Below are 25,995 nucleotides of genomic sequence, written 5' to 3'. Positions count from 1 at the left end.
GCTGAGTGTAAGTTTCATCACAGAGATAAGGGCATCACAGAGTTTTCAACTGTATTTGTACCCAATACTTTAATTAAGACCCTTCAACAATCTCAAGAGTGACTACATGTGCACTCACAATCATCAAGCCGTAGGGGGCAGATTCTAACTGGGCTATAGTTGTAGGATGACAGCCAAAGGTTTGCAACAGTTGTCCATGTCAGCTCAAACCTTGGTGAACAGCTGCAGCCTAGTGAAATGATGTTTGGTTGTGTAGCACTTATCAATACCAGTATTTAAAAAAAAAAAATCTTACAATATAAATGAGTCAGCCGTGGAGCCCTAAAAGCAGACACTTGATCACCTTTTTGCTTTAAGCATGAGGTGGGAACAGTTAACAGGTTTCTGCCTGAGTATCTCAGGCTGCACACTGGTCAGTACAGCAAACAGCTGTTCACATATATCAGGGCTGGGGATCTCCAGGCCTCAAGGGCCGGTGTTCTGCAGGTTTTAGATATTACCCTGGGTCAACACACCTGAATAAAATGATTACTACCAGCCCTCTGGAAAACTTCAAGACATGTTGAGGAGGTAATTTAGTCATTTAAATCAGCTGTGTTGGAACAAGGACACATCTAAAACCTGCAGAACACCGGCCCTTGAGGCGTGAGCTCCGCACCTCTTACGTATATAATCTCGGTCCAAGCCTAAATGCCTTTACAAGTAATAAGGTAAATCTTAAAATCAATTGTAAAAGTATTGGGCATCCAGGGTCTGATTGTTCGGGTTTTCTCTGTAATACTGTAGGGTCTGGACCTTACAATATAAAGCAGCTTGTGGCGACTGTTGAAATGAATTGTAAAGGGGCTAAACTGGGATAATATGGTCACATGTGCAAAAAGTCTTACAGCTGCATTTTGCACAATCTGAAGTCTATTTATTGTTATTTCTGATTGGTACCTTTGAAAAACCATTACAAAAACCCAACTCAGAGGGAATAAAAGCATGAATAATAGTCTGAGTCTCAGTAAAACTCAGTATTCAGTTTATCCTTGGGATATTCCTAAGGTTCCATTGGTAGCATATATGATGGGGGAAAATAGATAGGTCCCAGTATGGATCTCTGAGGAACTCCACAACTTATTATAGAGTAAGGAGAGCCGTTTGTCACCAATGAAAACAAAATTTTTTGGATTGTCAGATAGGACCTAAACCATCTGACCTTTACCAACCCAGTCCTGGAGCCTCTCAATCTAAATTTTATGGTCTACTGTGTCAAATGGTGCACTTACGTCAAGCAGCACATGAATAAAATATTCATCAGTATCCGCAGTTCTTAGTATCATTTGTTACCATAATAAGCGCAGTCTCAGTACTTGTTTATTCAATCTTCTTAGTGCATTTTTGTCCACTGGTCATCCACACACCAACTGCAGTGGTACTACTCCCCCTACAGGTACAGTGTTATTTCTGGTACAAAATTAATGCCAAATACAGTGGCCTGTACTAGTTCTTGGATCTTTTTTACAGTACGTAATGCCATGGGTTATTTTTTAGCTGAATGCAGTGACCTGCTAGTCCCTAATAACCTCATAACAGGGTTAGGGCATCTGGCCAAGCAAATATCTGTCCTGTAAACACTTCCCAAAACTACAACCATGTTTTATTTTGCATCAAAGTTAATTGTCTTCCATGTCTTTATCATTCATATATGAAGGTAGTATCAGTGTTTGCATCGATAAATAATGACAAGAAAAAAAAAAAACATTTCTCAAAAATCCTAACTTTTTCTTCAATAGAAAATTTATTTAAATTCATCAACCTATCACAGAATAACCCATAAAGTTTCTGCTGTTTCATGAAGTTCCCGAAATAGCTTTAAGTTTTTTTAAAAAGGACATTTGTAAGCTGCACTTTTACAAATAAAGATTTTCAACATATACACATCACTTCCTGATCTTCTTAAAAAAAAAAAGCATAGAAAAATTTACAGTGTATTTGTATCATCACAATGTTTTTTTTTTTACAAAAGGTATTTACAGCACTAAAAAGTTATAGTTATATAGTTATATGGATGAAACTGACCCAGTTTGCTGCATTTCAACACCAGCTGTTCAAAGAACTTTCAGCATTGTCTCTTTTGTTCTTCATATTAAGGAGGGTTTTTTTTAAGCTGACAGCAGCAGGTGGCTGTAAAGATGTATTAATAAACAAATGTACACACAAACATATCAGACATTAACATTAGAACACCTAATGTGCAAGAGTTGATGTGGAAACAATGTAAAAATAGCTCTGACCCATCAGGGCGTGAGCCTCAAAAACCTTAATTCAATTTGGATCTGAGGAGCTGATAGTTTGTATCAGCACCTTGGACTCTTTACCAAGTTCCTCAAGTAATTTTTGTGATGTGGAGTTGCTGAAAGGTGTGCCAGATCTAAGGTTTAACAAGTGAGTCAATGTTATTCACTTCACCTTTCAACAGTTTTAATGTCATGGATGATCAGTGTATATAGACATATGCAATATATACATATTGTCCTGCATGAGGCAGGATTCTCAAGTCCTTTGTATCTATTCACATGTATTTAAACAAGAAGCACTGGATGCAAAACTCAGCTTTGCACCAAACATAGTAAACATTTGTAACAGGATTCTTAATACAATACATTAAAGAACAAAAATACTTTTCATTTGCATAACTTTCAGGGCAAAACTCTCTATAAACTTAATTCTACATTAGTGGAACTTCAAAATAATTTGGGTCCAAAACGTTTCAGTTACGGAGTAGTTCTACCATACCAGTTGTATCTGGCTCAGGACTTTTTTTTTCTTCCCCCAAATTATTCCTCATCTCTTTTTTATTACCTCACAGATGAAGTCATAAAATCCTCACAAGAGCAACTCAAAACCTTCTTTTGATTAATAGAAATAAGGAAGAATCTCTCAAGTAAAAGTCAACAATCATCAGCATTGGGGTAGTACCTGAGACGAATTACCCTTCCGATATATTCAAAGCAAACATCAAAAGTCACAGTCAGAGTCACTGCAGAGATACAGACCGTCTCTCTTTTCATACCACAGATGAGAGTCCTGTCTAGATCAGCTGTCCTCTGGGGTGTAGAATAATGGAATTGTTACTTGGCTTGGGCCTGAGGACTCCATTACTGTAGTCAAACAAAGACTTGAGAGTCTGTGATAACTGGTAGGGGTTCCCATCTTCGTCATTGTCCTGTCCTTCTGCTACAGACTGTGTGGGAGCCCAGTCCTCTCTCTCCCTGGGCTGGCAGGCGTCTGGTTCTCTGGGCCCGCTGCCGTCATCCTGCTGAGCCTTCAGAGGAACCAAAGATGAAGGAAGACCTGAGTCCTGGTAGAAACAGTATAAAAATAGAATACCGTTTTTCCTGATTTGTCCTGAAAGTTACCAATATTAAGGAGGACCTATTATGCCTTTCCTTATTTTCTCTCAAATATACAGCTACAACAGTTAATGTTGAAACTGAAGTTTTAAACACTGAGGTCAGGAGATGAACAGGTAATTCCTACAAGCCAAAACCTCAGGGTTCAATCTGCCCTACCACTTGGTTTCACACTGTTTATTCTAGTTTTGGCTCTGTATGATAAGCCAATGAGATGAAAGTTGGCTTGGAGATGGTGGCCTTAAGAAAGAAAATGGCTAAAATTGATTGCTCTATAAAGAGGATAAACTGTGAGTCAGGCAAAGCTTTTTTACTGGAGTCCAAGAATACACATTTAGTTGGAAATGAGCATCATAGGTCCCCTTTATATAACCAAAAAATTGAAGTTGGACTGAAAAAGGCACAGAGGGGATAAAACTGGGCTGATGATACTTGCACTAAAAATCCAAATTCAAGTTGGATATTCTGCAGATAAACATTATATTTCTACCAAAACTGTCTATGGGATCAGTGAAAACCAGTTTATTGAGGTAGAAGTCTAGATTAAAAAAGAAAAAAAGCTCCTAACACAACATGGACCATCCAATATTTCTTATGACGTTTTTTGTGGTAATAATTGCTAGGAGAGAATGCACACTGGTATTCAATCTCTGTTGTATGAAACCTCTAATAAGTGAAGCTTTGGAAAGCCTTTAAGAAATTAGCCAATCGTGACGACATCAGGTTGTAATCCAGATTTAGCAAAACAGTCAACTTTACATTCCTGATCCTGCTTCTAAATAAAGCGTCATCATTTGTAGAAGACAGGAACAATTATAAAGTGACTAATAAAACAGAGATGACGTTTCTTGCTGTTGTTTCCTAAAACGTTTCCTGTCATTTGAATCCTTTTTGTTTTTAGTCCTTCAGCCTTTCTCTATGTCACATACCACGTCACCCTCAGTTACGATGCAAACTCAACAATAAATACAGCATGCTGTTACCATATGACACATTACAAACAAATCTAAACACATTTCAAACTTAATCTCTCAGACGCTGACACATACCAGCGACATGTTGCTACTGCTCTTCACGTATGACTCCACCCTCTTCCTTTGCTCCTCCTTCACTCCGTCAACCTCAGCTCCTCCTGGTATATCGCTGCCTTCATACCAGATGACTGGACGTCCCAGTTCATCCAGTTCTACGTCTTCTGGCCCCCACCTCCCACCCAGAGTGGAATGGGTATGCTCCTGTAGGCAGGGAGAGGACATTCAATTTAATGATAAAGTGCAAATTTGAGACAAGATCTTAAAGCATTTTATTTTTGAAAAAACCTTCAACATTAGAAAGAAGACGCTATATGAACAATTCCTTAGAGACAGCGCAGGCAGAACCAAGATCAGCAGTATTCTACCTCTACCTGGATATATTTCATCACAACGAGACACTCACCAGAGACATTTGGCTGTTTTTCATTCGGCTGTCTATTCTGAGCATGGAGTCTTCACCCTGGAGAAAAATAGAAAGTGGCAAAAAATTAGTGAACCTGAACACAAAGAGGAATATAACAAACCACCAAGAATGAGATATTAATGATATGTGTCTATGAATGCTGCACATTTCAGTGTTGTTTGAAGCTGCAGCAGCCTGTAATCATCAGCCTGAGCTGCCAGCGGCTCCACCCGAGCAGGACAGGTGTGTCAACCTGGCTTCCTTCAAGCTTGCAGCTTATTGTTGTCAGCAGGAGAGTTTGTGTGTCTGTCTCTGAAGTTAGGCTTGAATACTGTGCGTATTCCTACCTGAAATCTGAAGTCTGTGCTGGTAGAGTTTACTCTCCTGAAAGAGGCTTGTCTAGAGAAACTCCTAATTTCATCCCTGGGGGAGGAAAAAAACAAACAAACAAAAATAACACACATTTGGAGGATTCATGGAAAATCAGCATGTTCAGAAAATAGATCAGTTTAAATCCCAGTTGAAGTTATTAATAAAAGCCTTCTTCAACAATATGTGCTTTAGCTCACGTTTTTTCAGATAGCTGTCTCTTAAGCTTTTTCGTTCTGCGTCGATGATGGCGGAGAACCACCAGGATGATGATGATCAGGAGGAGGACTAAACCTCCGGCGGAGGCACAAATTGTGATCAGCATCAGGTTATCAGTTGGGGTTTCACCAATGCGCCATTGCACCTCTAAAAGAATATAAAAGTATAAAGTGATTAGATGACTCACGCACATAAATACATTCAAACAACAACACAGCTACAGCTTTCCTTAAATATTTATTTGTAATCCAGACTGAGCTCAACTGTTAATGCCCTGTTAATGCCACTAGGGGGCAACAAATGTTAAAAATTACACCAACTCAGAAGGAATTTGGCAAATGAGTCCAAATTTCCACCTGCAAAAACATCAACAAAGCGCATGGCAGCAGCACAGTTTCTCCATTAAATCCAATGCAAATGTATGCAAAATTAGCTTTATTGCACTTACCATCTATATTGAGCATATACTCAGTTTTTCCCCTTCCCACACTGTTCGTGACCATGCACTCATAGGCCCCACGGTCACTCAAGTGAACGGGCCGCTGAAAGACGAGCTTCCCTCCAACCGCAGACACCCCGTCAGGCAGAGCTCCCCCTTCCCTGCAAGTAATCAGAAGAAAAATGTTACCATTAACTTGCAAATGTCACAAAGAGGTGAACTACGCAGAAGCCTGTGACTCACTGTTTGAAACAACAGCTGTGACTCATAGCTGCAAACGACAAAATGAAAGGAGAAGAGTTCAAACCAGAGAGCTGGAAATATACAAATATTTAATGACATTTGCTCGCAAGCAACAGGAAAAACTCAAAAACTGGTTTGAATCAAGGAAGTTATCCGCTTAGATAAACACTGTGAAGGATCAGGTTCACCACAGAGTGAAACCACCTGAACCAAAGCATGCCGGGCTCATCTGTATAAACCAGGTAAATACTAGGTTTGGGGGATTGAAACAAGCCCAACTTCTGAGCCCTAAATTGTTCAGGCCACATAATGGAGAGGCAGTTTCTGATCAGGTCCACTGAGAGGGGTCATATTCCCCCCTGGTTTCACTGTGCTCCACCAGCTATTTAACTACTGCTTTACCCCCCCGTCAAAGTCGCCCCGGCTCAGATTTCTTTTCTCAACACCCCGCCTAGCTTCTCTGACCAGCCTTTTCTAAATCGAGTCAGAGGTGGAGATTGCATCTGACACAGCGAGGATGGTGGAAATGATACAGATAAGGTGTGCAATACAGCTTCACTGGCCAAAAAGATTGTAATCTCTCCCGTGGCTTATTCTTTTTGAGACTTACCACAGTATCAGTGCAATGAAGCGAAGAGCTATTGTGAAATGACTGAAACTAGAGTACAATATAGTTTCACTACATGAGTTATACATAAAAACATATTGTGAAACTACTGCCACTTTTTTTTTAATCAAAAAACTGAGGATAAGAACGTAGCTGGCCTCGATAGCGCCAAAAGTAAAAGTAAAAGTTTACTAGATAAAGCAAATTGCATGTTTTATGGCGTTATCTCTTATATTTAACAATGACTTTGTCTTTGGAGGATATAAGAAGATCAAGAAAGGCATTTGTGAATTTTATACACTTGTTGTACATACACATTTTATATTTTTAGGGTTGCTCTGATTAATAAAATATGCACTCATCTGCCACTTTATTAGCACTGGTTGGACGCCCCCCTTTCCTTCACACCTGAGAGAAGAGATTCAACAAGATTCTGGAAACACTGTTCAGAGATTTTGGTCCACATTCCCATGACAGCATCACACAGTTTCTGGGCCGCACATACAGCATTATGCAAACGTTTTAGGCAGGTGTGAAAAAATGCTGTAAACAAAGAATGCTTTCAGAAATATAAATAATTGTTTATTGGCCCCAAATGTATTCTGCAGCAGGACAACGACCCCAAACATACAGCCAAAGTCATTGAGAGCTATCTTCAGCGTAAAGAAGAGCAAGAAGTACTGGAAGTGATGGTATGGCCCCCACAGAGCCCTGATCTCAACATCATCGAGTGTGTTTAGGATTACATGAAGAGACAGAAGGATGTGAGGAAGCCTACATCCACAGAAGATCCATGGTTAGTTCTCCAAGATGTTTGGAACAACCTACCAGCCGAGTTCCTTCAAAAACTGTGTGCAAGTCTACCTTGAAGTATTGATGCTGTTTTGAAGGCAAAGGGTGGTCACACCAAATATTGGTTTGATTTGGATTTCTCTTCTGTTCATTCACTGCATTTTGTTGATTGATTAAAATAAATGATTAACGCTTCCATCTTTGAAAGCATTCTTTGTTTATAGCATTTTTTAATCACCTGCCTAAAACTTTTGCACAGTACTGTACATGCTGTGACTCTCCTACATCCACTACATCTAAAATATTGTCTTGTGGATAGAGATGGATCGAGTGGATGTTCGTGGACAATCTCTCTAAGCTCTACAGATGGCCACCTGAGAAAAATCCCAATAGATCCACTATTTCTCAAATAGTCTGGCTTGCACCCACATCCATTCCACATTCAAAGTCACTTGAATCACACTTTTTCCCCAGTTCTGAAGCTCAGTTTTAACTTCACTAGCTTGTCTCGACCACGTCTACATGCATCCACAGCTGATTAGGGCCGAGAGCGCAATTGTATCTAATAAAGTGGATGGCGGGTGTAGATGTAATGTACATAAATGCTGACTTGGAAACCATTAGAGGAACAGTGAGACATTGTGGGAAATGCACAGGTTGCTGATAACATTTATGTTATCTGCCAATTCATGTAAAGCTGGAACCAAGAATTTAGCATTAAGACTCGACACACGGAAACAGCTAGCATGACTTCTTATATTTAAAGCTGAAATGATAGTTTGTTTATTCCACACATGGCTTACGTGTAGGATCATTTCCTTAGTCAACTATCTTTCACATAACCCCACTAAATGACAAATGGCTTCTTTTACGCAGTGTTTTCAATGCAGATTAAACTACAGATTTGTTCTGTAAATGCTCACATGGAGAGACCAGCAGTTAGCCACTCATATTGACTATTGGTTGTATTTTTATATATTTACATTGTTAAAAAGCAAACAAAGGGGAAAAAAGTCAACATTTCAAAATGTTTACTGACATTATAACTAAAATTAATCAGTGGATTTCCTCACAGTGGGGCCTCAGTGATGGATGGCTTAGTGGAGAGGTTGAAACTAGCAAAACTTTAATATTTCAAGATTGCCTCATGACCCAAATATTTTTCACTCAGCACAAAACATTTGATCACTGTGTGCACAGGGAGAGCTGTAATGGCTGGCGTCTTTAATTAAAGTACAGACCCAGTGTTTTACCAGGCATTAGAGTGATATTTAAAGCATGGCACTATGATTAAACGCTTAGCATGTGTCTCCTGCTCTTCCTTGTGTCGCTCACTCCCTCCCTCGTGTGAAACCAAATCTTCTAACTTCAAATTTCGCAACGCGACACCGCACCTTTTATTCAGCCGTGATTTGAGCCAGCAGAGGATAGGACCCCCCCTTTAGATGGGAGCGCACTCCTTTGTTGTTTGCAGGTGTGTACTCCATGTGTATGCGTGTTAGCAGTGGCTTATCCATGTTTTGACTTACATTCCAGCACCATGTAAAAAGAACATTAGCAGCATAAATAGTATTAGAAAGGGGGGAGGTGGGATTTAACATGATATCATCACAGTCTTGTTGACTGCCAGAGTGACAGATGTGTATGTGAAAATGCAGAAAGTACCATGTCCAGGTGAAGTTTCGAGGTTTGGGGTGTCCCCTGCCTTCGCACACCAGCTCAGCTTTCTCCAAACCCACATACCAGCGAGATGAGGACGTCGTGATCGTAGCATCTGGGGGGTCTGACACAGAAACACAAATATTAAGTAAGCAGCATCACAAACTAGTGTCTCCTATGCTGCATAATAGATCAAATAGAGAACTCTGTAGAGCAGCAGAGAAGATACAAAGAAGTTTGTTTGCACCATAAACACAACAGATGAAGTTATTTCCTCCTCTTAAATCTACAAAGCCGAGAAAAAGATGTTTCGCAAGTCTCAGAATTTCAAATGTTATCTGGGAGGTTTGGAGTCATTACTAAGCGTATTGAGCACCAGTTCAGTGATTTTAACAGTAACAGTGAGTACATAAGATTAGCAGAAAAGTTCAGCTTGAAACCTTGTATTTAATCCCATTTTAAAAGCAAGCTGGCACAGCTCACTCCCACACCTGTAACAAATGTCCTTCAAATCAGACAAAGAGGAATTGTTGAAACAATTCAAGTTTTGGCACAGTTATACAGTAACAGTAGTCAAGGACAGCCTATCACTGATAAACTTTCCCACCGCAGGATCAAATCTGCCGATAGTAGCTAATATTTACCCAGCTCTTTAATCTCAAAGACTGACAGTTAAGCTTTATAAATATAATTTGCTGGGCAACTAGAGTGAAACAAAATCTAATTGGCTTACGTTCCCATTAAAGGGAAGAGCTTAAAATTTGGCCCATAGCCCAGCAAAGAGTAACCGCAGTGTCATTCCAGACAGCATACTAATAAGTATGAGCTGATTTAGTATGTATGCTGAAAACAGCTCCGTCTTTCCCACCACGACACACTCACAAAAAAGAGACATTAAGGTGGTACTCAAAGATACAAGAATGAAAACGTGCTGAAGAAAGTGCAAGAATGATCAAGGTTATAAAGAATAAATTTAATATTTTGAAAGTAACTTTTGCTCAGATGCATGAAGTTGAGTTATCAGTGATAGACTGATGGACGGCGGACCACACACATAATGCTCCTGTTATACTACATCACCATAATATCTTCATTTAGGTAATGTTATTGATATATACAGGTAGTATACATACTGTACACTCAAGTATTAATTTTACGGGAGAATTTGGCAGTATCAAAAATGGTTATAGAACTTCAACTTCGAGTATAAAATGTAAAAACCTTCAAAAATGTAATATTTTTATTGATTTCAATGCTGACATTTTGACACCATTAGAGGAAAAACATGGGCATGGTTAATACTGTTAGTTATAGCTGTGTTGCATTTAAGTGTTAGTCTTCGGAGTTGTTCAAACATAAATATTAACTTAGTGGCTTCGTATCGTCGCAAACACACCTACATAAAAGGGAGGGACCAACTTATTAGGTCAACATGTGATATTCTTGGTATGGGCTGAATATTTAACAAGTGTCCATTTGAAGTGAATATTATTATTTTGGATGAGATGTAGGAGAAATGTTGTTTTTTTTTTAACCTAATCGTTTTTTGTCATTTGTTCATAGTGTTCATAGTTTCTACAATACTGTAAGAAATCTGTAAAAAACATGAATCTAATGTTTGTTTTTGTCATGTTACCTTCTATAACTGGCATAACTGCTGTTATGCATTCAAATTTCTGCTTTTAAAACACGTAGGCTGGTTTAAGTAATAACCTATAAATATTTAACAGCAGAGGGAAGAGGATTAAATCGCGATACGTCAAGGATCAGCGCAAAGCTTGAAGTGAAAGGAGAAAGGTGGGACTATAAAAACAGTGTTTAAGAAATCTGAGAGTAAAAACACTTATGTCATTTTTTTCCTTTATTTGTTCTTGTTATTAACTAAAAAGCCAGGCGTGTCCCAGTTCTTTACATATTCTATATGAGCATATAGTTTGCACTTAACAGCATAAGTGTAGTAATTTAAAACCCTTTGCAGTGACGTACACTGTTTCATACAATGCAAGGTTACGGAGTATCTATTTACAGCTGCAAAACACACCAAAACAAATATGGATGGCACTGAGAAAGCAGTATTGGGGCGTGATGATCTACTAATTAAACTAGTAAATAGTAGCAGGTCCAGGCATTTATTAAGCAGCAGCCGCCACTACATGTGACTTTTGTGTAGTACATGTGCAAATTAGTTACTGACGAATGCCAAGATAAATTATTTCATGTTGTTTTAAAACTTTCATGGTTAATTGACTAAAACTGCTTTGTTCAATATCCACACCCTTCGCTCGGTTTCTGCAAGTCAGGTGTCTGACGGATGGACAGTGTATACAAAACCAAAGCTCACATTCCTGCACTTTCCCATGAATGAAGTTTGAAGTGAGACATTTGTTTCAGACATGAGGAAAGAAAACAAGGTCACCGCCATAGCGCTTTTGTCACTGTCACAGTATCACTGAGCGACTCGGTGGCGACAGTTTCGGTGGCAACGATCCACCACGACTGATCCTACTATGGCGATTTAAGATGTCTGATCAGTGCTCGAGCTTGGTGTGCTGTATGTTAAGGCTAAATTATAGAGCTGTACATTGTATGGAGACAGAATTTGCTACCAAATAACTTGGTAAAAACAGATAACATTCTAACTTCTCCACATTTTATATTTGCTTGAATTATTTCAGGAAATGTTTTGCTGACGGGCAAGAATGAGCGATGTGTGATCCCCGACCTGTAAAGAATGGGCAGGGGTCAGTGAGGGGTACCAATCTCTCCTTTATTTTTCCATATGATACTCGGTGACCTTTCTGGTTCCTTCTATTGTTCTTCCTTGAACCAGCAATATTATTTCTGGAGTAAAACCCACTCTGCATTTAAAAATATGAGGTTATTGCCACAGCTCCAGTCTGCCTTACTTCTGCTCCACAGCTATACTCACATTGAACCTCCAGGCGGTTGCTGATCCTACGCGGCTCCTCCAGGCCGGGATGCCACACTAAACAGTCCAGCTTTTTCCCATTCATGCTACGCAGGGGGTGGAGCGAGAAGTAGCTGGACACTGACCCAGTCTCGCTGGTGCGGTTCTGGACCGTTCCTGACATGTCGGTGTCCCACGAGAGAATGGGAAGTGGGTGACCTATAGCTCGGCAGGTGGCTGCCACACGGAAGGATTGGCCCTCCACAAGAGTTACTGGATCCAGGGAGGAGATGGGTAAAACTAAACAAAGAAAAGAAAAGAGGTTCATTTAAGTCTTCTGGTTTTGACTTTCTAGTTGATCCTTTGCTGAAGTACTAAAGAAAAAAAAATGCACAATGAGTTCAGTCATCAGATTACAAAGTCTCTTTCCCAAGTTAGTTTCTTTTTCACTTCTTGGCTCTTAGAGGTAAGGGGGTAGATGATCCAACACTTGTCCTGACTGGCAAATGAAATCTGTTTGAGGGATTAGCATGAAAGTTTGTACAGAATTTCAAGTCATAGAACTGCCTGACGATTCAAAAATGTTCCTGCAGTAACAACAACAGCTTCACATTTGTGTTTTTCCGCATACCTCTTGTAAAAATGTTATTTGATCTACGAAAGTTAAATGCAAAGTTAAAGCAAAAAAAACAGACAGAGTGCAGTGAAATCTTCTATGTTGCTGAACCAGCTACAGATCCACTGACTTTTTATTTAGTGCCACCAGCAGGGTGACCTTCATTGATCCCTCTAGATTCCTATCTTCAAATAACCACTTGGACATGTGGACATGTTTAAAACCTGGTTAAAAAAAAGAAAGAAAGAAAAGGTCTTGATCTTTATAGCCATTGTCGCCCATTCATTCCACCTTGCCGGAATTAGGCATTGTTAGTGGGTGTGGCTTATGTGACTGACAGGTGCAGGCAGACACACATGTAGCTCTAGCTGTCTGCTCAGCCTCACCTGATAATGAGTCACTGAACTGGACCTCTCCATGGTATTTGTGGAATTTGACTATTTTTGATGTATTTTTGATGTAATACATGTAACAATTAAATTATAGTATTTTTTTTTATTATAAATTAGCAGGCATCCGTTTCTGTACCATGTGCATTAATGCAACTTGCACCAAGTGTTAGCAGGTCGCAACACTAAAAAGAAACGTAAAAAAAAATCAAAATGGGAAAAGCTATCCAGCTAATGCAAATCTTCTTCCATCTTTTATATACAGTGTATAAATAGAGTAATCTTCTACTTTGGAGAATTTCCCACATATTATAGTTGTGGGTTTCCAACTAAACGTACCATCAAATTCATTGGAATTGTGTAAGAACACAAAGTTGCAAAACTCTCTCAGAACTGGTCACCTGAGATGTTTTCACACAGCTACATTTTGTTTTTTCGTTGCCCTGTCACCAACTGGTTTAACACGATTGTGATTCACACTCAGTCATGACTGTTGTAAACAGTCACTGGCTGGTTAACTCTTTCCACTAATGTTTGGATTATTAATACATCAGACAAAACAAGTAGGTAGCATTAACAACAACAACTATTATGGATTAACTGACAAAGAAAAGGGCACCACCTGAGGAAAGCTCAAACCTTTAAAAACAGAAACTAGTAAAAAAAAAAAAAAAACACACACACACACACACACACACAAAAGCACAGCGCGGCATATCAGCAAGGGAAATATGCTTCACTCATTGGCTTACAGTAATAAAGGAATGATTCCAGCTTTCTCAGTGATAAATGACTGACTCACAGCCAAGAAAAGACACAATTCAAGAAAAAGTGAGCAGGGGAGATGTTCTCCCCTCCAAATATTTCAGCTCTCACATTATTTACCTGACAAACTTATCTGAAAAGTGCCTTCATGAGAGAAGCTGTGTTGTAAAATATGCTGATACGTCTATCCTGATCATTTTTCATCCAATTAAAATAAATGTATCTGTAAACCAAACACCCAGTTTTTAACAAAAATTCCAAGTCCAAATGTGACTTTTCGGCATAGTGCTTTCATAGTAGGGTAATTTCTCTAAAACCGATTCACGTTAAGAACAACATGCCCAGTTTGTTCAGTTTACAGTTTTTGACAGTAACACGTGTGCAGGTAGCCTCATGCATCAGTTTCTCCACTTACAAACCAACATTTTACACCTGAATGTTCCAACATGGAGGGAATTTGGTGCTAGAGGTTGTCTCTGTGTGTTTCTGTTGATTTGTCAGATCTGGGGCGTGTTGAGACAGGTCTGTTACTGCTGATGACTGGCAGCGAAATGAGAAAGTTGTTTAAAAATGATAGCATCATTCCAGGATTTACTTCACAAAGGATCCGTCCAAAAACAGCATTCCCAGGGCTGTTATTATGGTTGTAAAGGAGGAAGCCTGGGGACAACAGCGGCACCGCAGAAACTGTTTGCATCAAAATGAGTTTTTAAAACATTTGAAAGGGGACAGAATTTTAAGCTCCTTTCTCAGTGGGAAATTACTTGTGCCAGGCTTTAGTTGGGTGCAAAAGTTCTGCAAAGATCTTTCAAAAGACAAAATAAGGAGTGGAAACAGGTGACTTTAGGCTAAAGAGGAAACTTTTCTTCTGCCACAGACCTGGGAAATCGAAGTTGGCAGCTCTTTAAAGCATAACCCTGTTTCCACAATTATATCATACTGTTTAATAGTGATTATACTTTTTTATTTCGCTTTTCTTTGTATATACACAACATGCTTTTTCCAGTCGTTTCTCTATCGTCCTCCCTTCTTTGGAGAGGAAGAATTAAGATTATAAAGATTATGGGGGTGTAAAGCTCTTTATGTAAACTTGTGATTTAAGGCTATATACGAAACTTACATCAATGCCAAACTTATCTCAACTCAATCACTCCTCGTGGTGGAAACCTGTTTATCTTGGATCTTGGAAAACCCTCCCCACCTTTCTGGAACACCAAATAAACTTGGAAATGTTTTGACAGCTGAGCTGCTATCTACCTACCAGAATCAGAATCTGCATAACATATTTTTGGTGTATGCAGATTCTGTGGTGCTTTTTTATACTTGAGAATATTTTAAACTTTTTCTTAATTTTTACTTGGAGTAACAGAATAATATAGAATTAAAAGAATTTCCCTTTTAGCTTTTCACATGCTAAAACCTAAAATAAGCTGGCAGTGCTTGTGGCCATGCTGGCACACCTTCTGAATTCCCCCGGTCACCAGTTCCTCTATGAAGACGGTGATGGTGTAAACATCATTACAGCAGCTCTCTCAGGATTAGGGATATGTGGGCAAGAAGATTAAAAAAAGAGAGAGAGAAAGGATGATGAGTCTTACTCCAGACGGTGAGAGCGATCTTCCTCTCAAAATTTCCACTGGGGAAGGTGGAGATATGGCAGGTGTAGCTGCCCTCGTCCGACTGCTCTGTGTTCAGGATGATCAGAGCAGAGTTCTTGATGGGGTTGCTGTTCTCGAACCTCACCCGACCAGAGTAACGCCCAAACTCTGACAAACAACAAAAACATCAGGTGAGCACCTTCAACACTCACAAAACGGCAAACAGACCCTTTGTCAAAAGCATTAGCTCCAGGAAAGGAGAATAAATGGTTAGACATTGTTAAAATAAGCCTGCGGTTATCAGGCAGCGTCACAACAGACAAATAATAAAGAGTAATCCAGGTACAAAACAATGGTCTGCTGGGATGAGCTCATTTCAAAAAACCACATCCCAATTAGAGACAAACACAGCAACAATTATTTTGTTTTATTTTCTCGTGTGTGTACTCTTTACATGAATAAATCTGAAAGTGAAATGATGTGTGTTATAAGCTGAGTAATGTAACAGCCGTTAAATCAGGTCTACTCATAGTAGTGAGTACTCTTTAACAACAGCAGTGAGGAAAAAGGTATTTAAACAATTAACAAAGGTAGATGTAGCACATGATTCACATTCACTCATATAATCATGGCCCACTGGACCAGCCGTGGGCCTCTGGATCAAATTACATTTCTATTAACCAGCACCTTGACCTTCTGACTTCTCCACCAATTCACAAAGCACATGGGCTTCAATCTCCAACCTCTAGATCTTGCACTGAGGCTGTAAATGTTAAAATGCTTTTCCTTTAAGCTTGGGCTTCAGTCTGCTCTTTATGCTCAGTTTCAGACATTTTTTTCTATTCTTAGCTCCATACGGTGTTACTGAAAGTGGATATCCCTAATATCATAATTTCAGGCACAAAGCTCTGGCTAAGAGCACAGAAGCTCCACCCACCTGCTGTTCAAAACTTTATGAGGGGCAGCCAATCAGAAGAAAGTCTGCTTAAAGTTACAGTATCTAAAATCTCTTACTAGATGTCGATAGATTGCAGATTGCAGTGAACTGCACTCTGTTTTGTTGCCTCTCCCAAATGAAGTGCATAATACTCGCTGTAGGACAAACAAACTCTGACTGAAGTTCATCTTTAGTGAGCACTGGTTGACAGTCCGCTGTTTACCTCAGCTGTCAATACGTGTCCATGTCGATTTGGAAGGGAGCTGTAAAACTTTGTGAAAGGAGTCTGATATGAGTCGATGAGTCAGTGATGTTCATGCTGATGTCTAATCTGCTGACACAAAGTAATTGTGACAATATTGGGAATAGATAAGCATGTTTATGCACGTTTTTATGTGTCAGAGCCCTGACTTCAGTTCTGGAGATGAGGCTTGAGGCCTGAGGCTTGAGGAAAAGGATGATATTACGTCTAAACCAGGGGTGTCAAACATAAGGGCAGGGGCCGCAATTAGCCTGGCAAAGACCCCAATCCGCTGGATGGCTTTGGAAACTGTGAAAGACAGCGTACATTTCTTTTTTTTACAGATTTTCCTACCCATAAAACCTCTCTCATGGCCATTCACAATATACCAAAGTAATTCAATTATAGATTTCTGTAATTTTACACATAAGTTCTTACAATTGAAGCTTAAAGACTAATGTGAACAAATTTCTTTTATTTACTACAGCAGCATTTTTTTTGCCATGTAGAAAACCTAAGACAATGTTGAAATTGCTCTTCCACGTCTTATATTAAGACATCTCATTGATCGAATGCGTAGCTAAACATTTTACACTGACAGAAATTGGAGTTTAACTGATCCAGCCCACATACTATCAAAGTGGGCTGTATGTGCCCCTCAATATAAAATGAGTTTGACGTCCCTGATCTAGACGATTGCCATGTTGTATCTTTCCTTTGCGTTTTTGCTTCTTTGGTGAAATGAACCCTTCTCACACTATAAAACATTAATATGATTCTTTATATCTTGAGTCTGAAAGTTCAGATACAAATTCAAATTTGCCACCACAGCATGCGAACAACCGTGAGCCCTGTTCTCTTCCATATTGGGCATACTGCACACGTGGCCAGTCTCTACTGACGTCATGTTTTATGTGTGAATCTCAGCTACTGTATCCAAGATGGCAGGCCAACATGACAAACCATCGCCTGCTTCTATGTATTTCTAATTGATTAATTCTGAGTTAATCATAATGCATCAGTTATTAGAAGACATAATTACACACTAATGTGTATTTATTGGTAAAATATATATATTTTTCATTAAATAATGTTTTTTTTTTTATTTCTGACTGTATCTTTAAACTGAGAGGTGTTTGCTGTAAATCAAGTAAAGCTCCAAGAACAAGAATACAGAGCTGAAACTGAGCTTAATCGGTACACTTAAACTTTAGCAACACAACAATACATGTTTCTAATAACCTGAAAAATGGAACAATTAAATGAAATACAGATATTCTTAATGTTATTAGTATCAAAGCACACAAAATTACAAAGAGCAAAGTCTTTCCTATATTTTGTTATTAGCTGACCACTTTTATAGTATTTCTTTCTCAATATGATTTAACCTATATGCACAGTCACGTGCAATTTATTAAATGTGCTTATGGTTTTGAGTGAACTTTGGTCTGCAGTAATGAAGAACCACCTTACCTTAGCGTTCCTGATTATTATAGAGCATATTATAATAAGTGTAGGTATGGTTGGCATTTGTCAAGTCGTTAATACTTAGGTTGCATTATCAATATATTTTTTAAGATAAAGCAGTTATAAAGCAGATGTAGCATTTAATAACTGAGGTTCAAATCCATAAACAATAACCTGATGAGGGCAGTGTCTGTAAGTGTATTTGGAACCAAAGGATGCACCAAATAGTTGTTTTGGTCTTGATAATAAATGCTTGCACTAAGTATCATGTCCAAGGACTGCTGCAACTGCAGCTGTAGTATCTGCTGGGAAAACAATGCTTGACTTGCACCTCGCTCATTACCCCCCAAAAAAAGAGAAAAGAAAAAAGCTTTGCCACGATGTTATTACTGAAATATTTATTTTCCCCAGGGACTTTACAGGAGCTTCTTCAGTCAAGTACCTGTGTGGCCATCCATGAAGTGAGCTGTGATGATCTGATCTTTGCTGCCGTCTGAAAGCTCCTTGTACCAGGTGACCTGCACCACCTTCTCCTCCCCCTCCACCTGATACTGACAGGGGAGTCTGGTTTGAGTCTCTGTCATGGAGCGCTGGGTGGTGACGGGGTTAGCAGGCTCCACAAATCCACCCTCCACGCAGATGGCTGAGGAGGGAAGAGAAACATGTGGATTTAATCAGTGGAAGATAAGGCATATTTGGAGAGTGCGGTTTGGATTAGGAAACACAGCGAATCATTGGCATTTGTACATTTTGAAGGCTAAATTACATTTATGGTATTTCGCAATAACATGGAATTTCCTAATCAAGTGATGAAGCATGCAGTCATTTTTACTCATCATAGTAATCTCTCCGTGATTTCACAGAGACCCGCCAGACTGTCAGTGCCAACACACCCAAATATATTGTTCCAGCTCCTCAAAGTGAAGAAATACAAAACAGACATGACCTTAGGGCCTGGGAACCTGTGACAACTATTTTGCTACTATTTAGTGTTTTTGACACTCTTTTGTTATCCAAAGTGTTTGTGCTTCCTTCCAGACAGCTCTTATGACCAATCCTGTTCAGGGTGATCATAAAAAGCTTGATATTATCCTATAATGCTCCAGGCAGCAGGTCGGGTATAGCTTATACAGGTTTGTCTATAGGCAAACATTTACAACTACAGGCATTGGCTCATTCACCTAACCAGCTGGTCTGTTGACATGCCAACACCGAGAAAGTCGCTAAAAACTGGTTTTAGGTGACTTTTAAAAGCAGAAATTGCCTCTTGTTTGTGAACAAACTTGCTATTCATGACAGAGCAAAAACTTTGTTACTTCATTTTTCCTTGTTGACAGTAAACAATTTAGACAGACTGCCTTTATATTCGGAAACACGGAAAAGTTTCTGCGTGTGTAGTTTCTTTTAACTCTTTCCCACATAAAAAGAGCATTTGACTCCACTGAGCCCTCAGTGACGAGATCTGACACCACAGTATATATCAATAAAGACATGGTTTGACCACCATTAGAAAAGGTCCTGGAATTGCTTTTTTTTTCTTATGTAAAACCAGTCATTAATTTTTCGAAGCAGGCTTGAACTACGAGAGAGAGAAACAAGGTTTACTCCTAGTAGGCATCCAAGGGGGTAAAGACTATGAACATCTGCCCGCCAACACATGTTTACGCTTCTATTGTTTTGCATTTCACATATTTCCATCTTATCCATTGGATCTCGTTTCATTTTTTTGTTTTGCTGTCTCATTGTTTGTTGACTGATTTCATTTTGTGTCCTATGATCTTCCCGCTGCTTAAAGTTTGCTTTATTCGGTTTCATTTCGTATTGACTTTCTGCATCTCCATGTTTCAAGTTTGACTTGCTTTTATTTTAAAGAATGCTTTGCGACAGAGTAAAACTAAAACAAATTCTCCATCACCTGAGCTCAGGTTTCTGTGTGAGGAATACATTAATTAACTCAGTGCTGTAAGTTTATGGAAATTCAGTGTTTTGCAAAACGTTGCCTGCACACTGAATCCATTCTGGCACAAAAGTATACGCTTTTTAATGATGTTTTATAGAAAATGCAGGATTTACCCACCATTTTAGCAACTCAAGCACAAAAAGACAACTACTCGTTCTTGTCGACTCTCAGTGATGTATTTCACTATCAAAACTGTTGAAAAGCCATGAATCGGAACTGACTAATGGCTGGATCATTTATCACACCTGGTAAAATGTCTACGTGTAACCGCGGGACAAACAGGAATGGGTGTGAGAGCCACATCAACAATTCAAACAGGAGATGCAAAACATTTGCACTTTGATTTCTGGGTTTAAAGTTTTTTTCTTCCTTGCTGAGTGGTTACTGATTCACACGCTTAATCAATGATTACAAAGAAGCCAATATAGGACAGGGACTCCCACAGATCTGATATAGTCAGGACAAGGACACACTGACAAAGCGGTGGCACAGACAGGAGAGGCGACATGCCTCTTCACACAGACAGAAAGTTTAAAAGTAGGTACAAAGAACTACAGTGTGGCTGACATAAATGAGGACCAGACAGAGAGAGAGACAGCTCGAGACAGACATAGACTCAGATTTTTGGAGGAAGGAGACGAGATGACAATGTGAGCCGAGAGATAAACTGAAAGAAAGAATTATACAAACACACACACACACATACACACTCTAGACAAACACTGGGGCGCCACAAAGCTGTTGTACAAGCTTTTCTTGTTCATTCAAACTGACCGTAACTTTATCACAGCTGTGGTCAAGAGTAAAAATAACACATTCACATTCATCTGTTTGCTCCTTCAACTGGAGCAGAACAGTCCAAACTAAATGTAAAATGGCGTTAATCTCGACTTGATGAGGAAACAAAAGCAGACGAGCATTATTAGAATTAGTCACCAAAAAACGGGAAGACGCAGGTTGGGCCACGACTTCTAAATCACTTAGAGTAAGAATGCAACGGAGCTGCATTCTGTTCTGCTGCTTCTTTCTCCACACCTGCACGGACAAAGTATGCGGACACCAGAACAGTTCACCCATGTTCATGGCTGCAGCATTACTGATAACTCGGAGATAGTCAGCTGGCCTCGCGAGTGCAACAGAACAGCAGACTGTTAATTAATGCTACAATTTGAAATACGATCAACTTATCTCTGTTAAGATGCTTCAAGCTACAGACGTTTAAGCTGTCTGTAAAGCATTTACTTGATCTAGCTGTCTTCGCAAATCCCACTTTTTACTTCAAAGCTTCTCAAAAAGGGAGTTTTAGTGCAGCTATGTGATTGTCTGAAGAGGAATGGTTCATTCTAAGAACACGAATCAGGATTTAAAGTTCGTCATATCACTGAAACAGTATTGGTGAAGGTGGACTTGTCACTATGCGTGTCCTGTCAGCCCTCAGTGCAGCATTTGATATTCTTGATCACAACATTTTACTGCAGAGATTCAAACAGACCATCAGTGTTAAAGGAAATGTGCTGCACGGCTTTGAATTATATCCATCTGATAGATTCCAATTTGTGTAAATGTAAATGAGGAGACTTCTTCACATATAAAAGTTGGTCATGGAGTTCCACCCCTTTTTTTTAATATAAATATATATATATTTCCATACTCCACCGGTACCTGTGCTGGGACGTTTTGCATAATACATGCTTCCTTTAGGCAATACTAGAAAAAACTGCATGCATTTTCATTGCTGTGCAGATGACACCCAACTATATTTATCCATGAAGCCAGACGATACAAACAAACTAGTTAAACTACAGGCTCGGCTTAAATCCATAAAGGCCTGGATGAACTCCAATTTCCTGCCTCCAAATTCAAATAAAACTGAGGTTACTGTACTCTGCATTAAAAACCTTAGCGACTTGGTGACTAACCAGACTTTCACTGTGGATGGCATTACCTTGGCCTCCAATAACACTGTGAGGAGTCATTTTTGACCAGGATATTTCTCTCAGTGCTGACATTAAACAAATATGCAGGACTGCTTAGAAGCATCCTGTCTCAGAGTGATGAGGAAAACTGCTTACTTCTAGGCTGGACTGTAATTTATTATTATCAGGCTGTCCTAAAACCTCCCTGAAAAGCCTACAGGTGATCTAAAATGCTGCAGCAAGAGTACTGACAGGGACTAGAAAGAAAGAGCATATTTCTCTAATATTACCTTCTCTTCAATAATCTTGAATAATCCTTTGACTTGAATAATCAGACCGCATCATATCGAAGATCTCATAGTATCATACTGTCCCAGCAGAGCACTTCGCTCTCAGTCTTTCCTCTTTTCCCTCACCCCCCCCAACAGGCCTTGTTCTGCTGGAGGCCCCTTCCTGTTAAAAGGGAATTTGTCCTGTGTGCTTGCTCATATTATATCATCTTATTGTTGGGGATTTCTCTCCTGTAGGTGCTTTACCTTACAGTATAAAGCACCTTGGGGTGACTGTGTGGTTATTTGACATTATATAAATACAACTGAAATGAATTGAATTGAGAACCATTTATCTGAGGGTAGCTAGATCTGTTGCACAGGTCAATACAGGTTATCTAAAAAAGCAAAAGGCATTCCCAAATATATTGCCAAAAATTTGGAAGGACACTGTTGTCCAAAACAAACATTTGTTTTATTGGCTTGTTGTACCATATAAAGCTACTTGCAACCCAGGGCAGGTCCAGAAGGGCATGAGGTGGCACCTGTCCATAAACTCTGACTCATTTGAGGGTTTTTTTTTAAATATATATTTAGTAGCCAGCAGAAAAAAAGCCTAGCTGTGTGATGGTGCAGCTAATGCACATGCAAAGAAGGAAAGGAAACAAATGATTGTCTTCTAAATTATTGTTCCTTTTATACATGTTGTACAGGTTTAAATCCTACCCTGGGTATTACTTTCTTGCTTTCGAGTAAATCTGTGTGCAATGAATTAAGAATGTAAAAAGTAATTTGATGAGGCACACCCTAGAATCTCACTGCAATCTAAAAACTTATTATTGGGTTACATTTCTGTAGGGAGTTGTAGTCAATAGTTTTGCAATTAAAAAAAGAAAAAGAAAAACAACTACACACAATGTGAAACTAATATGGTTTCTCACCAGCACCTTAAATTGCAGCTCAACAAAAACTTGAAATTTAGTCTTTTTGCTTTATTCTGACATTACTCTCCGTAAATACACGAATAGTCTTTATTATACGACATCAGCTTAGACTGAGACGTTTTGCAGTCATCTGATATCTGTTTAGTAACGCAGCCAGCTTTACTTTTGTCTATATAGATGTTACATCTTGTGGTTGATCATTTTCTGACTTTGCAGTGGAGGTTAGCAAAACTGCCCCCACACCACCCCACCTGGCTGATTTTTTGCCATGCCCCCAGCCACCGCATTAAAAAGATCCTAGAAACGCCCCTGCTTGTAACAGCTTGTCACAAGTTAAAGTGTTTAAAGATGGCTGTAGTTCAGGTTTTTCATTTTATTTTTTTCTCCAGTTGAGTTAATGCAATTAAGAGATCAGAAGTAGCCAAAAAATCCAATATGTCTGTTTAGAAAAAGCAGAAATTAAAAAGTTTTCTAAATTTATGAATCTTCGGTGACATGATGAGCTTAAGATTTGGAGACAGAAATCATTGCATGTTGTAACAGAACAATTTTGCACAATTGGGCCAAAACCATGGCAAGTAAAGCAAAGGCATGGAGACTTATGGAGACTGCAATAATAATAAAGTATCTTAAAAAAAAAAAGATCCCTTCTATATTAAAGGACATTGTTTTAGCACTCATAGGAAGATTGCTGGGTTAATTACACCACCATTAAGCACAAGAAGCTGCCACGAAGTCCAAAATGTATAGACTTTAGACACTATATCCAAGCTTAAAGCCACGTCTGTCAAATGCTTAATCGTCACAGACCCAATTAACAGAAAAGAGAACAGAGTATTCTCCAAATGACTTGCTTAGGTGATTCGTGTTTTATGAAGCAGTGTCACTATTAATTTACATGCAAATCGATGTAACAGAAAACTCACCGATTACAGAAAGCAATGCCAGGAGCGCAGCACTTTTTCCAGCTGACTTCATGTTTGGTTCCAAAGTAAAAGTTTCTTTTTATTAGCCTCTTACTAGGAAGTTCAGATCTCGTGTTAAGCTTCCATGTTCAAATTCATTTGGGAAACTGAGGTCAGGTTTAAAAAACTTTAAAAAAAAAAAAAAAAGAAAAGAAAAAGAAAAGAAAAGAAAAGAAAAGGAAAAGAAAATCCGCAGCAAGAAGCCAGGGGCAGCAGATGTTTCCTGTTCAACTGGGAAATAATGTTTTAAAAAATCACACTTCCACTGATAAAAGAACAAAGGTTAGCAAAAAGCTGATAGAGGCTCCATGTTCTTTTCCAATGAAATGAACAAAAAACGGAAACTGTTAAATCTGTATTTGAGCTTGCACACGACAGGAAAATAAAGTGTGTGTTTATAATAGAACAACCTCGCTTGTCACGCGAAGGCAGAAGCACCAGAATACAGGTTTGGTTTGAGTCGCTACACCTGTTTCCCTCCGCTCCGCCCACTGACACGCCCACTGGCGCTGCGTTCAGGTGGCGCAAGATAAAGTAACACTAATTAACAGCCCTACTCTTCTTGGACAAATCCAACAATGTCATCTTACAATTATGCAAGTAAATAAAATCCTTACTCTGGAGAGTATTTATCAGGCTTTGTTTGAAACGATTGTATTAGTAGTGGCTACTTATTTATTTATGAATCTATTTTGTCTATCAGCTAAACTTGCATTTTCTTTTTTGTTTGTTTGTTTGTTTGTTTGCTTGTTTGTTTGTTTGTTTTTCCCCTTTTGCTAATCACCAAGATCAAGAACCTTTTATATTCAAGATAACAGATCACAAAGAAAAAACTGAACAAAATAAGAGAAGAAAAACAAGATCAAAAAGTAAAGGAAAAAGGGTCAAAGAGAGAAAAGAACATGAAGAATAAAACAGTAGTTAATATTGTGTGGTTAAAACCTCCACTACTGAGGCTTACCAGTGACAATGGAACTGAAATAAACAGGTAAAGTGTACAAACGTGGTTTCAAATGACTGGCTTTCGTGCTTGTATGAGTGTAGAATAGTTACTTTCCTGTTTGTTAGGAAGAATTTTAGATGCTAAAAAGATGAACATTTCTTTTTTTAAATGACAGCATCTAAATGTTCTGAAAAGCCGCAAGTAGCATTAGCCATTAGAAAGTATTCATTGTGGGGAGACAGTGAAGATTACTTCAGTAGTGCAAGTGTTGTTGTTGTTTCTTTGTGTAAACCAGGGGTGTCAAACTTATCTTACACGGTGGGCCACAACATAGTCTTACGTGGGCAGCATGCATACCACGTATGACCAAGTTGTTTTTAGACATAACATAAATACACATTATGTTATGAATTTTTCTCCTTTCTTACACTGTCTCGTTTGGTAGAAAGTATTTATGCCCTCTGTCATTGCTGTTTTCACGTCTTCCAAAGCCATCTAGTGGACTAGATTTAACCCTTTCCGCGGCCTGGTTCTGGCCCCCTTTGTTTAACAATCCTCACATAACCGCGTATGCTTTAAGTCCCCCCCGGTCATCTTCCATTTATACCAGAATATAAACTGAAAGGTTTTTTTAAAATATAATTAACACTGAGACATTCATTTCTTTTCAGAATGTGACCCCAATTCGTCTCTGTGGAAGAAAATGGGTGGATGAATGGACTGTGATATCACCTACTTGTTGCGAATAGTAGTAGTTTTTGCTGCTGGGTCCAGGTGTTTGAGAGCTCCTCCCACCAGGTGGAGGCTTCCGGTGATGAGGACGTGGACGTGTTTTTACCTGTTGTTTTTACAGCATTCATCAAACTGATTTCCCCAGGAGTACTTGAAGGCAACACCATTATCGACGCCAGTTT

At 39.1% G+C, this 25,995-nt stretch overlaps 1 protein-coding gene across 3 annotated transcripts; it reads right to left on the bottom strand.

The window, feature by feature from the left end:
- Nucleotides 1-1,760: 1,760 nt before the first annotated feature.
- nectin4b (nectin cell adhesion molecule 4b) lies at nucleotides 1,761-25,995 on the bottom strand. 3 transcript variants are annotated; one of them, XM_019348006.2, is made up of 11 exons: nucleotides 25,818-25,995; nucleotides 18,527-18,727; nucleotides 15,440-15,607; nucleotides 12,093-12,371; nucleotides 9,170-9,287; nucleotides 5,872-6,023; nucleotides 5,405-5,570; nucleotides 5,183-5,258; nucleotides 4,836-4,892; nucleotides 4,448-4,633; nucleotides 1,761-3,346 (listed from the first exon to the last, which is right to left on the bottom strand). In XM_019348006.2, exons 1-11 carry the CDS (start codon nucleotides 25,978-25,980, stop codon nucleotides 3,077-3,079), a joined length of 1,836 nt encoding a protein of 611 aa, XP_019203551.1. In that variant the 5' UTR covers nucleotides 25,981-25,995; the 3' UTR covers nucleotides 1,761-3,076. The 3 variants fall into 3 exon arrangements, with proteins under 3 accessions (XP_019203551.1, XP_019203552.1, XP_005476779.1); XM_019348007.2 differs by having other exon boundaries at nucleotides 1,761-3,310; XM_005476722.3 differs by lacking the exon at nucleotides 25,818-25,995 and adding an exon at nucleotides 24,100-24,590.

The sequence above is a fragment of the Oreochromis niloticus genome, linkage group LG18, assembly GCF_001858045.2.
Source record: "Oreochromis niloticus isolate F11D_XX linkage group LG18, O_niloticus_UMD_NMBU, whole genome shotgun sequence".
Classification (NCBI taxonomy): Eukaryota; Metazoa; Chordata; class Actinopteri; order Cichliformes; family Cichlidae; genus Oreochromis; species Oreochromis niloticus.
Note: the sequence above shows the minus strand (reverse complement) of the source record. Positions and strands in the feature narration are given on the sequence as shown.